Source organism: Chionomys nivalis, chromosome 21 (genome assembly GCF_950005125.1).
Source record: "Chionomys nivalis chromosome 21, mChiNiv1.1, whole genome shotgun sequence".
NCBI classification, from domain to species: Eukaryota; Metazoa; Chordata; class Mammalia; order Rodentia; family Cricetidae; genus Chionomys; species Chionomys nivalis.
The window spans coordinates 20,257,848-20,272,805 of NC_080106.1; the positions used below are offsets into that span (position 1 = coordinate 20,257,848).

Genomic DNA, 14,958 nt, shown 5'->3' on the forward strand with positions numbered 1-14,958 from the left:
ACATTTCTAGACCCCTGAACTTTAGGGGTGGCCTCTAGGAAAGCAGAGCCAGAGGCAAAATGGATGGATGGGCTGAAATTGAGGGGAAAATTTCCACTGAATTACTTAAGTGGAGAAGCACCTTTCTCAGTCTCTTGGGATAATCTCTGCCTTGGGCCATGTATGTCCCTTCTCTGCTTCCCTTTGAAGATGCTGATATGAGGTCAGACAACTAATACAGGTAATATAAGCATGGAGGGGTCTCTCAATAACTGTCCTATCCCTTCTTCTTACCTAATTAGGTTCAAGGCCCTGGCCTGGCCCTAAAATGCAATTTGAGTCTATAAATATCAGTGTCTAGAAGCAGTAGTAGATACTGCCTGCTTATGCAGTTCCTCGGTGTTAGAAATATTATATATGTATATATAATATACATATGTGTGTATATATATTCATACATGTATCTATCTAGACATCTATATATCTCTATATGCATTAGTACATTTATGGGTTTTTTTTGGGGGGGTTTTTCGAGACAGGGTTTCTCTGTGGTTTTGGAGCCTGTCCTTATGTATTTTATACATGTATCTATATATACAGTGTAGGGAGAGTTCTTTTCATCGATTTATTAAACAAGTGTTGAAGACAGCCGGGGGACTGAGTACAGGAGTGAACAAAAAGTCCCTAACTTGGGCAAATTTATGTAAAGCATTCTGAAAGCAAAATTCAAGGAATAGCCTTAACAGGTTAGATCCATAAAAGCCCAGTCCAGGTCCCAGCGCGGGTCAAGTCCAGCTATGCTTCCTCCAGGCCGCTAGGAGGCAGTGCGGACACAGGAGCGCTCCCGATAGGCTTCGCGCCGGCGCGCATGTTTAAGTAGGCGGAAGAACCGGTGCGCAAGGTGGCCCGGCCGGCGGAAGTGGCTCGTGCGCAGGTAGTCGCCATGCCGGGAGACCACCGCCGCATCCGCGGTCCGGAGGAGTCCCAGCCGCCACAGCTGTACGCGGCCGACGAAGAAGAGACGCCCGCTGCCCGCGACCCGACGCGGCTACGACCGGTGTACGCGCGCGCCGGGCTGCTGAGCCAGGCCAAGGGCTCGGCCTACCTGGAGGCGGGAGGCACCAAGGTGCTGTGCGCCGTGTCGGGCCCGCGCCAGGCCGAGGGCGGCGAGCGCGGCGGTGGCCCTGCGGGAGCGGGCGGCGAGGCCCCGGCCGCCCTCCGTGGCCGCCTGCTCTGTGACTTCCGCCGCGCGCCCTTCTCCGGTCGCCGGCGTCGCGCGCCCCAGGGCGGCGGCGAGGAGCGCGAGCTGGGCCTGGCGCTGCAGGAGGCTCTGGAGCCCGCGGTGCGCCTGGGGCGCTACCCTCGCGCCCAGCTCGAGGTGTCCGCGCTTCTGCTGGAGGACGGCGGCTCTGCCCTGGCCGCGGCGCTCACGGCCGCCGCGCTCGCCCTGGCAGACGCGGGAGTGGAGATGTACGATCTGGTGGTGGGCTGCGGCCTGAGCCTCACGCCGGGACCCTCGCCCACCTGGCTGCTGGACCCCACGCGCCTCGAGGAGGAGCACTCTGCCGCCGGCCTCACGGTGGCGCTCATGCCGGTGCTCAACCAGGTGGCCGGGTTGCTGGGCAGCGGGGAAGGCGGCCAGACTGAGAGTTGGACGGATGCGGTGCGCCTGGGCCTAGAAGGCTGCCAGCGCCTCTATCCAGTGCTGCAGCAGTGCTTGGTGCGGGCTGCCCGCCGGAGGAGCGCCGCCGCCCCGTCCTGATTGGAAAACCTGAACAACAAGAATGCGGACAACTACTGTCGCCCTTCTCTTCCGGCGCTCTTGGTCGCCTGGCTTGGCTGAGCAGAGAAATGAGAGCGGAGGTAGCGCGCACATAACTGAAGCACTGGACAGCTGCGTTGGAACGGTTTAAAGGGCCTTTGCGGCCACTATCCAGTTGGAAAAAAACAAAAACATGAAAGCCTTACTCCCAAGTTGGAAACGACCTAAACTGGATTACCTGGTAAATGAGACTGGGTGTGTGGTCCTCCAAGGGATGGACCCTGTACAGATCAGCCATTGGCTCCAGTCTATGATAAACATCTTTTGAGAGAATGAACAAGGGGACTTCTCACTATCCGAACTAAACATAAAAACCTTTTTAATATCTGAAGATACATCTTGTGATTGTTTTTCTTGGTACTAGGAGTAGTAGTGTCCTTTAGTGGAGAAACCGCCTGCCCCAGGAGCAGTATCTGCAGCGAGGAGATGCCGGGGCAGCCGGGGCTACACAGAAACCCTATCTTGACGAAAGGACAGGAGAGTTAAATGTCCTCGGAAGGCTGGGTGCACATCTATCCTCCCTCTCCTTTGGTTTGCCAAAGCACAGATGCATGTCTAGGAGTTGGGGAGCTGGGAAGGACTATGCTCTGGAAGGAAGCCCTGGTCCCCCCTTCTTTGGCCAGTAGAAGAGCAGAACCGGAGGCTCCCATAGCTTTGCAGAAGTAGGGCCCTGCCCGGAGTGATGGCACAGACCTTTAAACCCAGCACTGGGGAGGCTGAGGCAGGTGGATCTCTTGAGTTCTAGGGCAGCCAGAGAAAAACCGTTTTTTTGTTTTGGTTTGGTTTGGTTTGGTTTTTCGAGACAGGGTTTCTCTGTGGGTTTTGGAGCCTGTCCTGGAACTAGCTCTTGTAGACCAGGCTGGTCTCGAACTCACAGAGATCCGCCTGCCTCTGCCTCCCAAGTGCTGGGATTAAAGGCGTGCGCCACCACTGCCCGGCCCGAAAAACCGTTTTTTGTTGGAAACAAAAAACCAGAAGTGGAGTCCTGGGCTGGCTTCATTACCTGGTATCTCCTGTCCAGTGCTGGCTCAGGGTAGCAATGACCTCCCAAGGGGAAGAGCTCCTAAATACTGGCACCACTACAGCTTGGCTAGTCCTTAAGGCAGAGCTGGCCTCACTGGCTAGGAGTTCAGGGTTCCTGATCTTTACTTGGAAGCTGTTTGGGACTGCTATTAAGTTTAGGTATCCTAGGGGTCTGCTCAGCTGCTTATGTGGACCACGGAAGAACCTTTGACCAGGAGGAAGAAATACTTTTATTTTTTTCCTTTTTGATATGACTCTAGAGTAGATCTGAAGTTAGTGTTATACTAGTGAAAATCAATATAAAAACAAGACATAAGAGTTATCTACCAAGCCGGGAGGTGGGGTGGCACACGCCTTTAATCCCAGCACTCGGGAGGCAGAGGCAGGCGGATCTCTGTGAGTTCGAGACCAGCCTGGTCTACAAGAGCTAGTTCCAGGACAGGCTCCAAAGATAGAGAGAAACCCTGTCTTGAAAAACAAACAAAAGTTATCTACCTATTTTAAAGGATGGCTTTGTAGGGTACATGGTGGTGGGTTTAACCAAAAGGGGCTGGTTAGAGGGGTACACACAATCTCACAGCTCAGTGTCATTATAGGGACATAAGTGTGTTTCACTACTGTGGCTGCAGAAAAGTGTGCCACACCACCAGGTTTAGTGGTGCATGGGGAAGGAGGAAACCAGAGGCAGTCTGCATTCAGTGGGGGCTCAGGGCCCTGTCAGGTGCTTCCTGCAAGGCCATAATTCAGTGAGGATGGTGAGATACTGCTAGTTGTGAGGACCCCGCCCACCCTGGACACATGGAAAAGACCTCAAAGTTAAGCCCAAAACTACCAGGAGGTTTCCTGGGTGGATTGGCTGAACTATGCTTCTACTTGCATTGCCCTAGCTCCGGAAAGGTTACTTCAGGTTGCATGGGTGTGACCAGGGACGTTCCAAAAACAAGGCAAGGAAACAAGCCACCCAAGAAGTAACAGTGGAGCCTGGAAGGGTCCGCACCTCCTGGCTATCCTGGTCCGATGCTTGAGTCTTCACCTGTGGAATTAATAGGAGGGGCTGGCTTAGAGTGTGGGAGGTAGAGTTTAGGAAAGACTAGCTAAAATCTAGTACCCCCAACTTCCCTCCTACCCCTATGTCCTGGGACCTTAGCCTAGATTCTTTGTGGGGATGGAAGAGGTGCTGGAGATTGTCCATGCTAAGCATACCCACTTCCACTGAAGCCTGGAAACCCAGAACCAGCAGGCAGAGCAAACATTCTCCTGTAGCCCATTCTTTTTCCGGGGCAGTTGTGACTTAGGCCCTAGGCAGCAGCAAGCACTCTTCTGAGCCCATCCAGCCTCGGTTAGGCCGGGGGAGGGGGGGTCATGAGGGAATTCACCACTACCAACCCTGATCTTGCTGAACAGACTTGGGAAGTAGTGTGGGGCATGAATGATGGAGGAAGATAGGGGAGGGCAGAGAAAACTTAGGCCCTTTACTGCTACACAAAGTGCCGTTACCAGTTCAGATTTGGATTGTCTCAAACCTAGGAACATTAACATGCCAAGGCCTCCCTGGGCAGCATGGTACAGTGCAACCCCAAGAGCCAGAGGCAACCAATGGCATGAAGCCAGAAAAGTGGCAGAAATTCAAATTGTAACAAGAGGGGCTTGAGATAGGAAACATCTTTAGAATCTACAAAGCTCAGCTTCCTTTCCAGAAGATGATATTTCAGCCTAGGACTGACTAACTTAAGTGTCCAAGTCCTGGCCGTAGCCACTGATGTAGCTGGGCTAATCAACCCCCAAGTCAAAGAGCAAGGGGTGTTGGCAGACAGAAGGTGGCTGTCCTAGGCATTGCTCTTGGGTAGAGGTCGTAAGCCTGTCTGGACCCTACGACTATCGGTTCCTACACAAACCAGAGTGCCCTGCCTTTGCTCACAGAGTGGCCACAGAACCCAAACACAAGTAGGGTGAAGGAGAGCAGACCACTCATTGTTGCCCCCTGTCTGAGCTTTCCCCTGAGCAGCATCTTGGTAGTCCTGTAACCCCTGGTCACCTGCTGGGCTCGGCGTTTGTGCATGAGGAGCCCTGCTTCCAGGACACCTGTTCCCACTCCCTTTTGGTCCTCTTCTGAAAACTGTCAGATTGGAAGTCCCAGCTGACTCCAGACAACATAGATGTCACAGAGGTCCCTCTGGCGTGGAACAGCCAGAGTCAATACTGGCAAAGGAGGCCTATCGTGTGTTGGGCAATATGATTTTAAGGTGTGTTACTTTTGTTTGTGCTGCATTTGTTTAACTCTGTGAAGCTGTGATTCTTTGCCTGTCTAAAACACCTGATGGTCCTAATAAAAAGCTGAATGACCAGGAGCAAGGCAGGAGCAAGGATAGGCGGGGCTGGCAGGCAGAAGAGTATGAAGAGAGAAACAAAGGAGCAAGAGAACCAGAGGAAGATAGCTACCCAACTAGCCAAGGAATGAGAAGATATACAGAAGTAAGAAAGATAAAAGCCCAGAGGCATAAAGGTAGTTGGGGTAATTTAAGAAAAACTGGCAAGAACCCAAGCTTAGGCTGGGCGTTCATAACTAAGAATAAGCCTCCATGTGTGATTTATTTGGGAGCTGGGTGGTGGGCCCCTCAAAAAGCCAGAAGAATAAAAGAGCAAAAACGACCACAACAACAGTGAGAGAAAGCCAGAGATAGAACCCCCAGTGAACAGGAAAAACTGGGACCCGCTGAGAGTGTGGCCTGGGCACCTTCTTGAGTACCTGACCTGTATGCTGAGCCCTCTGCTCCTCCATGGACTCAAGACTCTTCAACAGGCTGTCCACCTGGGCTTTGATCTTGCTCAGCTCCCTCCTGATGGAATCCAGCTCCTCAGTCTGGGCTGCCAAGAGAGGGGGCAGGGCTGATGTCCACATGAACAGAGAGCAAATACAGATGGCCAGGGCAAGCCAGCCTTCCCTCACTACAGTCCAGGCCACTCCACTCCTCCCTAGCACGAACCATGAGGCCTGGGCCCCTCACTCACACTTTCTCTGCCCCAGGGGCAGACGGCTATCCCTACAAGCTTTGTAAGGGCTGTAGGTGTTCTTGACCCTCGGACTTAGGTGGGTCCTGAGGCTCTTGGCAGGCACCTGGTTGATGAGTAGAGGGGTCTCCTTGCTTTTATCCACCCTGAAGAGACAGGAGAGGAGGGAGCAGTGAAGTCAACCTGTTCCACCACCACCCTTTCCCAGGACACCGCTGACAAGACCCACCCACCCACTAACTAGTTGAGTGTGACTTCTCTCACTCCATCCATAGTCACCTCTGCTGTGGTTACAAATGAGGAGGGGAAACCAGAGTCTGCCTGATCCTCAGATCAACTTGGGAGAGCAAGAATGCCTTCCCTCCTTCCCTCCCTCCCTCCCTCCCTTCTTCCTTTCCTCCCTCCCTCCCTCCCTCCCTCCCTCCCCCCTCCCTTCTTCCTTCCCCCCCTTCCATCAGTCTTACACAGCCTTGTTTGTAGCTGAGGCTGACCTTGAACTCCTAACCATCCTGCCCCCCACTTGCAGTTCTTCCTTTGAAAGTTAGGATTCTTCACCAGAAGACACCTTAGGGTTTTGCCCAAAGTCATTTTGGGAGAGACCACAACAAACCAGCTTCTAACTGGACTCTGCTATCCCCGCCCCCCTCCGCAGGGGGCAGTAGGGGGACAATCGCCTGCACTTGGCTGTCCAGCTAGAGCCTGGCCCTCCAAAGGCTCTTCTGCTTGAGCCAGGGACGGCTGATCTTTGGGATCTTAGTCCGGCAAAGGATGAAAGGGAAAAGTTAAGCCAGAGCCCAAGATCTCAGTGTGGGTCTGGAGATTTTAGTCCTGGCATGTGAGTATGTCAGCATACTGGGGACCAGCAGGAAAGGTTAAGGCTACTGCCAAGCCACCTGACCTTGGCTGCAGGCCTTGGAAAAGGTCGAGCTCCAAAAGATACAAGGCTCATAGGGGCAGTCTCACCCCCTCTTCACACGGAGAGATAAAGGATCTGTGCAGACAAGTGAGTTCCGGTACGTGAAGGGCTGGTGCGAACACCGAAAGCACTGGGTCCTGCCGGGATGAGGCTGGTGAGCGTGCTCAGCTGGAAGGGTTCTAAAGTTACGACACTTAGCCCTCCGGATGATGTCGCCTTCGTGCCCCGCTCAAAGGCAGACTCCGAGCCTCATACCAAGGACAGTTGCGGGTCTGTCCTTTCAGCCTGCGGGGTCCCCAGAACTGTGATGAGATTTCCGGCCACCTCTGCTTCCTGGCTTCTGGAGGTCTGGGTGGGCGGTAGAGGACGTGCAGGGCTGCTTCGAATTCCGGCCGGCAGAAGAAAGAAAGAGCGGGCTGGCGTAGGAAAAGACGGCCGGCAGGAGAAAGAGCGAGCTGGCGTAGGAAAAGACGTGCAGACCTTAGCGATGTGCGTCTGATTAGAGGAGCGTCGGTTGTATCCAGGGCTCCATATAATGAATTTCCAAAACATCGAAGGTCCATCGGCTAAACGTGTCAGCACCTAAACATCACAACCAGCAGGACATCCTCCTACAACAAGGCATTGGTGGTTCAGTGGTAGAATTCTCGCCTGCCACGCGGGAGGCCCGGGTTCGATTCCCGGCCAATGCACAAGTAACTTTTCTCTTTTGAAGAGTGAGAGAGACTACCTCATCCAAACATGGGACTTGCAGGATTTAGTGCTGCGACCCCGGCCTAGCCTCTTTTTTTTTTCCTTTCGGGGGGAGGGAGAGGGAGAGAGAGGAGGCTCTATAGGCAAAAAACAATCCTGGGCTCTGCTTGTGAGCATTGGAGCAGGAACAAACACTCCTTTCCCCACACCATCTTGAATACCCAGAAGCCCTTCTGCTGAACAGAGCCTGAGTCCCTGTTGACAGGCTAACAGAATTGGATCCAAGCTTCTGTAGGCCAGAAGTCGGAGTGAAAAACAATGAAATTTAATGACGAAAGTGTTAAGAACTGACCAACTGTACAGGACCCCAGTATCCTCAAAATGGCCAGGTTAAAAAAATAAAAAATAAAAATAAACAAGTATAATTGATGGCTTCTGAGCCTTCTAACAAAGAAGCCTAGTGTCCTTAGTCCCAGGAATCAAACTCAAGTTGTCAGTCTTGGTGGCAAGCACCTATATCCACTGAACCATCTCACCATCTGTTCTTCTTATTTTTTATTTATTTTGTTTTGTTTTGTTTTGTTCCAGACCGAGTCTTTTTATGTAGCTCTGGCTGGCCTCAAACTCAAAGAACCACCTGTCTTTACCTCCCAAGTGCTGGGATTAAAGGCTAGAACCACTATGCCCAGCCTGTTCTTATTATTTTAATATCTCATATGTCCTCTATCCAATGATTATATAGTAAATGGATTTTTGGATTATGGAGGTAATTCTTGCTCTACTCATTACCTCCAGGAAGGGTGTACCCAGATCTTTAATCCCAGCACTTGAGAGACAGAGGCAGGAGGAGCTCTGTGAGCTTGAGGCCAGCCCCGGCTGAAAAGGGAGATCCTGTCTAAAAATTAAATAAGTAAGAGGAAGGGAGAGGTGGGATGGGCACTAGGGGAAGCTGAAGGCAGTTAGTGGTGAATGGATGTAGTCAGTATGCATTGTATAAAGGTATGAAACCAAGGAATAAAAATAGTGTCTTAAATAAAATAACTCATGGTGATAGCACGCTCCTTTAATCCCAACACTCAGGAAGCAGAACTGGGTGGATCTCTTAGTTTGAGGTCTGTCTGAGGTCAGGACAGCCAGAACTACACAAAGAAACCCTATCTCAAATAAACAAAATAAATAAAAATACAGATAAACGCATACCAAATGAAACAACTGGATGGGTGAGTGACCCAGTGGGGAAGGTGCGTGTCACCAGCACTGACAGCTGAGTTTCATTCCCCAGCGCCCATTTAACAGACGAAAGGAACAAACTCCTGCAAATTGAACTTGTCCTCTGACTTACACACCGGAGCCATGAAACGTGTGCATGGACACAGGCGCACATGCGTGCGCAAACACACACACACACACACACACACTGACTTCCACACCGGAGCCATGAAACGTGTGCATGGACACAGGCACACATGCGCGCGCAAACACACACACACACACACACACACACGAACACACACATGCAAATCAACAAATATAAGTTTTTAATTCTAAAGCAACAACAAAAAGTAAGTTTTCCTAAAAGTTACGTCAGGCATACCAAGGTAAGGACAAGTTGTCGTTCAGACGACAGATGTTCCCAGACGTCTCTATTTAGGGGAAAAGTTTCTGATTCCCCACAGGAGAGGTTCTCCTTGGAGGACTGCCTGACTCCAGGCTGGAGGATTCAGGTTATGTAGACTTGACAGGGAAGAATGCAGTGAATCGGGTCCCTCAGTAACAGACAAAACCCGAGGCTCAAGAATAAGTCACAGAGTAGAGCAGCCGGAGCTGGGTGGGCAGCACACTTAGGGAACCTTTTAGATTACCTTGTCCATCTCGGGGGAACTCAAACAAATGGACAACCAGCCCCCCTGCTGACACGGTGGACTCACCGGAAGATGGTCGTGTCCTGTGGCCTCTTCAGGCCTGGATGGGCAAAGCCAGACCTGGGCTCTCCAGCCATGTTCAATCGGGGACGAGAAAAGAGTGGAGCGAAGGTGCAGGGGGTGAGAAAAGGACTGGAGGAGGCGGGGTCATGCGCACAGCAGAGGGCAGCCCGGCCTCGCACAAACCCCAACAGCCAGCATAGTCCTACATAAGGCTGTGCTCAAGCGCCAGAGTCGTCCTGGAAGTCACCTAAGGCAAAGAGACAAAGGGTTCCTTTTGCATCTTTCAAAATAAAAATATGCTAGGCCCGGAAAGCTTGCACTGTTTCCTTCAAACCCAAACCCACAGTCATATCAATCTCATTGCCCAGGCCTGGATTTTAGGGTGTTACCATCAAAAGACAGGAGGAAGAATGTCCGTGGTCCTTGTGTTCTCTGAGGAGGCACCCAATGCTGGGTCTGGTTAAGAACACTTCAACCCAGGATAGAAAGTGCCTGTGCTGGGCACCCTTGCACTAGCCTGGTGCGCCCACACCCGTGGCCAACACCTGCTTCAGTGCTAAGCCGCAAAGCCAGGGTTGCTGGGAGCCAGAAGCAAAAGGAACTTTTAGAGACGTATGTGTTATTATTGGGGGCGAGTCACACAGCCAGAGTCACAATGAAATTCAGCTCGTCAAGATGGCCAGCAAGAACATTTACCCCCGAGTCATCCTGCTGGCCTGAAAAAGAAACATTTTTTTTTCCTTTAAATCCTAAGTTCAAAAGATTTTTGCCGTCGTACAAATAACCTCCCAGATTTCAGACAGCCTTTTTTTTTTTTTAAACTTAAAGGAGGCATATGCCTGCACATTCTGAAGGCAGGAAAGGGGAATGGAAAGTTTAAGGTCAGCCTGGACTACATTATTAAAGTTTAACTTACTTTAATAATGCTTCATGAGCATTACTGAGTTTTCCAATCACCTAAGAGTCGGGGCTCCTTCAGCCTATATGTAATCAAGCCCCATAGTGCAATAGTAGGGAATGCTGATTGTGGACACTTTAACTTCTGGGCCCCTCACCTCCTGCCCTACCTAATAGACCAGGCTAGCCTCTAATTCATGATCCTCTTGCCTTAGCCAGTCACCATAAAGCCACAGGCACTGACCACCATACCAAGAAAAATGCTTTGAATTCAAAATAACCTCTTGACTCACATTGTGTGTGTGTGTGTGTGTGTGTGTGTGTGAGAGAGAGAGAGAGAGAGAGAGAGAGAGAGAAATAGAGAGAGAGAGAGAAATAGAGAGAGAGAGAGAGAAATAGAGACAGAGACAGGGAGAATGTACCCAGAAGTCAAAAGAGGATGTCTGGAGTCCTACTCTATATCTCTCTGCCTATGCCTTTAAGACAGTGTTTCTCCACCATGATACTACACGCCTTTAATCCCAGCACTTGGGAAGCAGAGGCATGTGGGTCTCTGAGTTCAAGGCCAGCCTTGTCTAAAAAGTGAGTTCCAGGACAGCCAAGGCTACACAGAGAAACCCTGTCTCAAAAAACCAAAAAACAAAATACAGTGTTTCCTGCTGAACCTGGAACTAGACTGGCAGCCAGTAAGTTCCACCAACTTTTCTATCCCCAAATCCAAGTGTTGGGGCTATAAGCAGGGCCTGGCCACATCTGGTGGGTTTTTTTTTTAATTTTATTTTTTATTTCTCTCTCTCTCTCTCTCTTTTTTTTTTTTTGTTTGTTTGTATGCTGAGGTCCAAACTTAAACACACAGAGGCATCTCCTCAATGGAGGAAGTGAAATACTTGCATTCCACTCAGAAAGCTGGGAGTGGAAATCGTTAACAATCTGGTGACGTTTTGCTATCTACAGAGCCAGACCTCGCCCAAATCCCTGAGAATGATTATCCCAGACTCTTCCTCCCTAGACCTTGATCTTTATCTCATAATTAGAGAGATGTTACCCGTACAGAGCCTGATAACCTTTATACTATCTTGGTCAGAGACCAAAGCAGATCCTGGGCCAATGGTTCTCAATCTGTGGGTCTTGACCCATTTAAGTGTGGGGTTGTTAAAAAGGGGAACCTTTTTTACAGGGGTTGAATATCAGATATTTACACTATGATTCATAACAGTAACAAAATTACAGTTATGAAGGAGCAATGGAATAATTTTATAGTGGGGGGGTTCGCCACAACATGAGGAACTGTATTAAAGGGTCACAGCATTAGGAAGGGAGTTTGAGAAGTGCGGTCCTAGGCCTTTACTTTGTAAAGGTATTTCTATGCAGTCATGCGTATTATTAGCTTTGTTGTGCACCTGGAATTGGAATGGTTATTGCCTGGAAACTTTTTTCCAAATTCTATTGTGTTTAAATGTGCGGACCATAAACCTCCTGGCATCAGACTCTCTAGAAATCTGATCCAGTCTGACCAGTGACTAAGTTGGGCTGAACTGAGTTCTCTCATTCTCACCTTTTTGCCTTCTGGTTTTTCAAGACAGGGTTTCTCTGTATAGCCCTGGCTGTCCTGGAACTGGTTCTGTAGACCAGGCTGGCCTCAAACTCAGAGATCAACCCGCCTCTGCTTCCTTAGCTCTGAGATTAAAGGTGCGCGCTACCACCACCTGGCTCGTTCTCATCTCTTTGTGGTTTGTTTTCCTGCCTGCCAAGATGCTTGCAGGGATTCCTGCAATGCAGGAATCTCTCTGGCCCACTAAGCCATCTTTCTACCACCCCCCAACACACATCTGTTTAAAAGATGTTATGAGATGTTTTAGCATTGCCAATTAAAGAAGAAAATACAAAGGAGCTCTGAGTTCTGCAGCCTGCTCCTGGTGGATATGCCAGGGTAAAGGAAGCAGAGAACCAAGTTCTATACAGAGAAAGGTCCTACAGTGCCTGTTTTGGTGATGCTGCCTCCAGGTACTGCTGACAGAAGTAGTGAAAAGATAGCTCCCTTGGGATCTGTGGGGCCGACTGAGCTCAATGGACTAAGGAACGACAGTGAAGAATTGGGACAAGCCTGGGAGGAAGGTGCTGAGGGCCCTGGATTTCCCCTCATCGTCTGGACAGATGGGATCTGGAGGGTGTGTGTGGTCTCAGTTCTGCTACAGGTTCTCCTGTGACCTGGAAGGCAGTGTCCAAGAGGTGACTGGGTCCCCCACAGCAGTGTTTAAATTCCCATTGATGGTAGAGTAAGCAAACAAGGGTCTGAAGTGGGGCTCCTCTGAATTGGGACTCCTTTGATCCATTGGCATGGGATGATAGCAAAAACATGTGGGACCCCATCCTCAAGTGCAGAGGCAGGCTTTGTGGTCAACCTGTGCAGTCAAATGGGGGTCCCATTAGGAGAACTTCAAGTTTTGTTATTTTGAAATTCTTTCCATTTTTGATTTTTAAAATTACATTTATTTATTTATTTGTATGTGTGTGCATATGTGCATTTCACAGTGGTGCCCCTGAGTGTGTGTAGAGGTCAGAGAACAACGTGCAGGAGAAGCCTGTTTCTCACTATGTGGAACCAAGCTGAGAGAGATCCTACATTCCTGAAAGAAGCTGAAAACACCTCTTTCTACCTTCCTTACCCAGTCTTCCTTAAAGCCAAGACCTGGACACACGACTCAGGGCTTCCTATCAGACCCGTAATCCCTGCTTTAAACAGCAGTGGCATCTCTGTCCCACATCTGTGGTGTCAGTTGTGGTTACTGTACCTAGCAGAGGCAATGAGGTCTTCATGAAGCCGTCTCTGCCATGCCAGATCTTCCAGATCTGATTCTCTTGCTCTTCCACAGCCCCAGGGACTAACAAATGTCTTCCACAAACTCATTTCTGCTTAGAGTTGCTAGAATTAGTTTTTGTAGCTTACAACCAAGATTCATACAAATATAAGACTAAGGGTACGCAGAGTGAGAAGCCCGAAAGAAAACAGTGGGCAATCTAAGGCCAGTGAGTAGCTAGAGGACAGTGAACATCCAGCTGGTATTAAGGGAAAAGATTCCAGCAGTTTATGGCATGCCTTGATAAAACAGCTAATCCTGTGTCCCTTAGAACAAAGAACCCAACAAACACAAAGCTTTTCAGGACCTTTTCAGCTCCTGCCAGAAAGGAGTAGAAGGATCATACTGAAGTCAAGTCAGGGTGGTTGTGCTAATGGCCGCATAGCAAAGTGATGCCCACTGGAAGCCCCCATCTGTAGGTGGCCTAGGCCAGTAAAGCTCAGATTATCTGTGCATGGTCTCCCGGAAATAAGGAACACTGCCCAAGCACACCCCCAAGACAGTCTCTTCAGGTGCAAAGCAACAATATTAGTAAGCCAGTTGGGAACAACGCTCAGTGGTACATACATGGTGCTTGCCTGTTATGCGTGAGAATCTGGGTTTGATCTCCAGTAATGAAAAAAATTAAGTCATTTACATTAATCTTATCTTTGTGTTTACCCTTTAAGGGTTTTTGTTTTACTGTTTGTTTTAGGTTTTGGTTAGGGTTTTGATTTTTCAAGACAGGGTTTCTCTTTGTAACCTTGGTTGTCCTGGAACTCACTCTGTGGAGAGGTTGGCCTAGAATTTAGAAATTTGCTTGCCTCTGCCTCCCAAGTGCTGGGATTAAAGGCAGGTGCTTGGGCCAGGTGACAAACTCCAGTCACAGTGGGAGGGATTGGTTTACCGGGGGAGGTGGGCGGGACCATCTCACTCGGAAGGGTGGGGCAAGGTCGTGGGCGGCGCCACGGGTCCAGCTGGTGTTTATGGAGGCGGGGTGGCGTCTTTCGCACCGCTGTTGTCTTGGTACTTGAATCCTGAACAGCTTTAAGGTTGATTCATATCCTTGTCTACCCAATAGAACTCCAACTAAAGGCGGGGGTAGGGGGTAGGTGGGAAGGGAGGGAGGAGGGCACAGGTGGGGTGCACGGCAAGAAAGTAGGGCCCTTCTGCCTCCGAGCTGGTATCATCGGGAGCAGTCGGTACGCTTCATTCAGGCCTGATTCAGGCAGACATGGCAGCAAAATGAACTTTTACAGACTGGGGAAAACAGGTGCCCTGGCTTACGAGAGTTTGCCACAAATAAAGTCCCTAGATGAAATTCCACCTATATAGGCATATGGTAGGTCCCTCAAGTGTCCACACTATGAGTCGGGGAACACCAGTTCTTCCTGGGTGCCTTCCTGGCTTCATTAAACAGGTTAAATCGGTGAAAGAAAATAGAAGTATTAGGTGATACCACCCAAAGTGACCAGGTTTGTTTCTCAGCTGTGCTACTTTGGGCAAGTCACTCAACCTCTCTGCTGGCATTTCCTCAACAGGAAGATAGAATGTGGTGTGAAGGTGATGTGTGATAGTACCCCCAGGAGGAGGCGCCGCACACCACTCCCCAGATTTTCAGGGTATAGTTATTTTTTTTTAATATTTCTTATTGTTTATTTACTTTATTTTATGTGCACTGGTGTGAAGGTGTCAGATCCCCTGGAACTGGATCTTCAGACAGTTGTGAGCTGCCATGTGGGTGTTGGGAACTGAACCCTGGTCCTCTGGAAGAGCAGTCAGTGCTCTTAACCGCTGAGTCATCTCTCCAGCCCCCTTTGTTTTTGTTTTTGTTTTTGTTTTGTTTTTTGGTTTTCT

The 14,958-nt window shown here is 49.9% G+C and overlaps 1 protein-coding gene and 1 non-coding gene across 2 annotated transcripts; both read left to right on the forward strand.

Annotated features, from left to right (window-relative positions):
• The first annotated feature begins 612 nt into the window (after positions 1-612).
• Exosc6 (exosome component 6) lies at positions 613-2,132 on the forward strand. The gene has a single exon (XM_057753969.1). The coding sequence runs from the start codon at positions 923-925 to the stop codon at positions 1,739-1,741; it is 819 nt and encodes a 272-aa protein (XP_057609952.1). The 5' UTR covers positions 613-922; the 3' UTR covers positions 1,742-2,132.
• Positions 2,133-7,370: 5,238 nt separating this feature from the next.
• On the forward strand, positions 7,371-7,441 carry Trnag-gcc (transfer RNA glycine (anticodon GCC)). The gene has a single exon. It is a non-coding gene; the product is annotated as a tRNA-Gly (tRNA).
• The last annotated feature ends 7,517 nt before the right edge of the window (positions 7,442-14,958 follow it).

Coding starts and splice junctions, on each gene's coding strand:
- Exosc6 (XM_057753969.1), top strand. CDS start 923: ATGCCGGGAGACCACCGCCGCATCCGCGGTCCGGAGGAGTCCCAGCCG.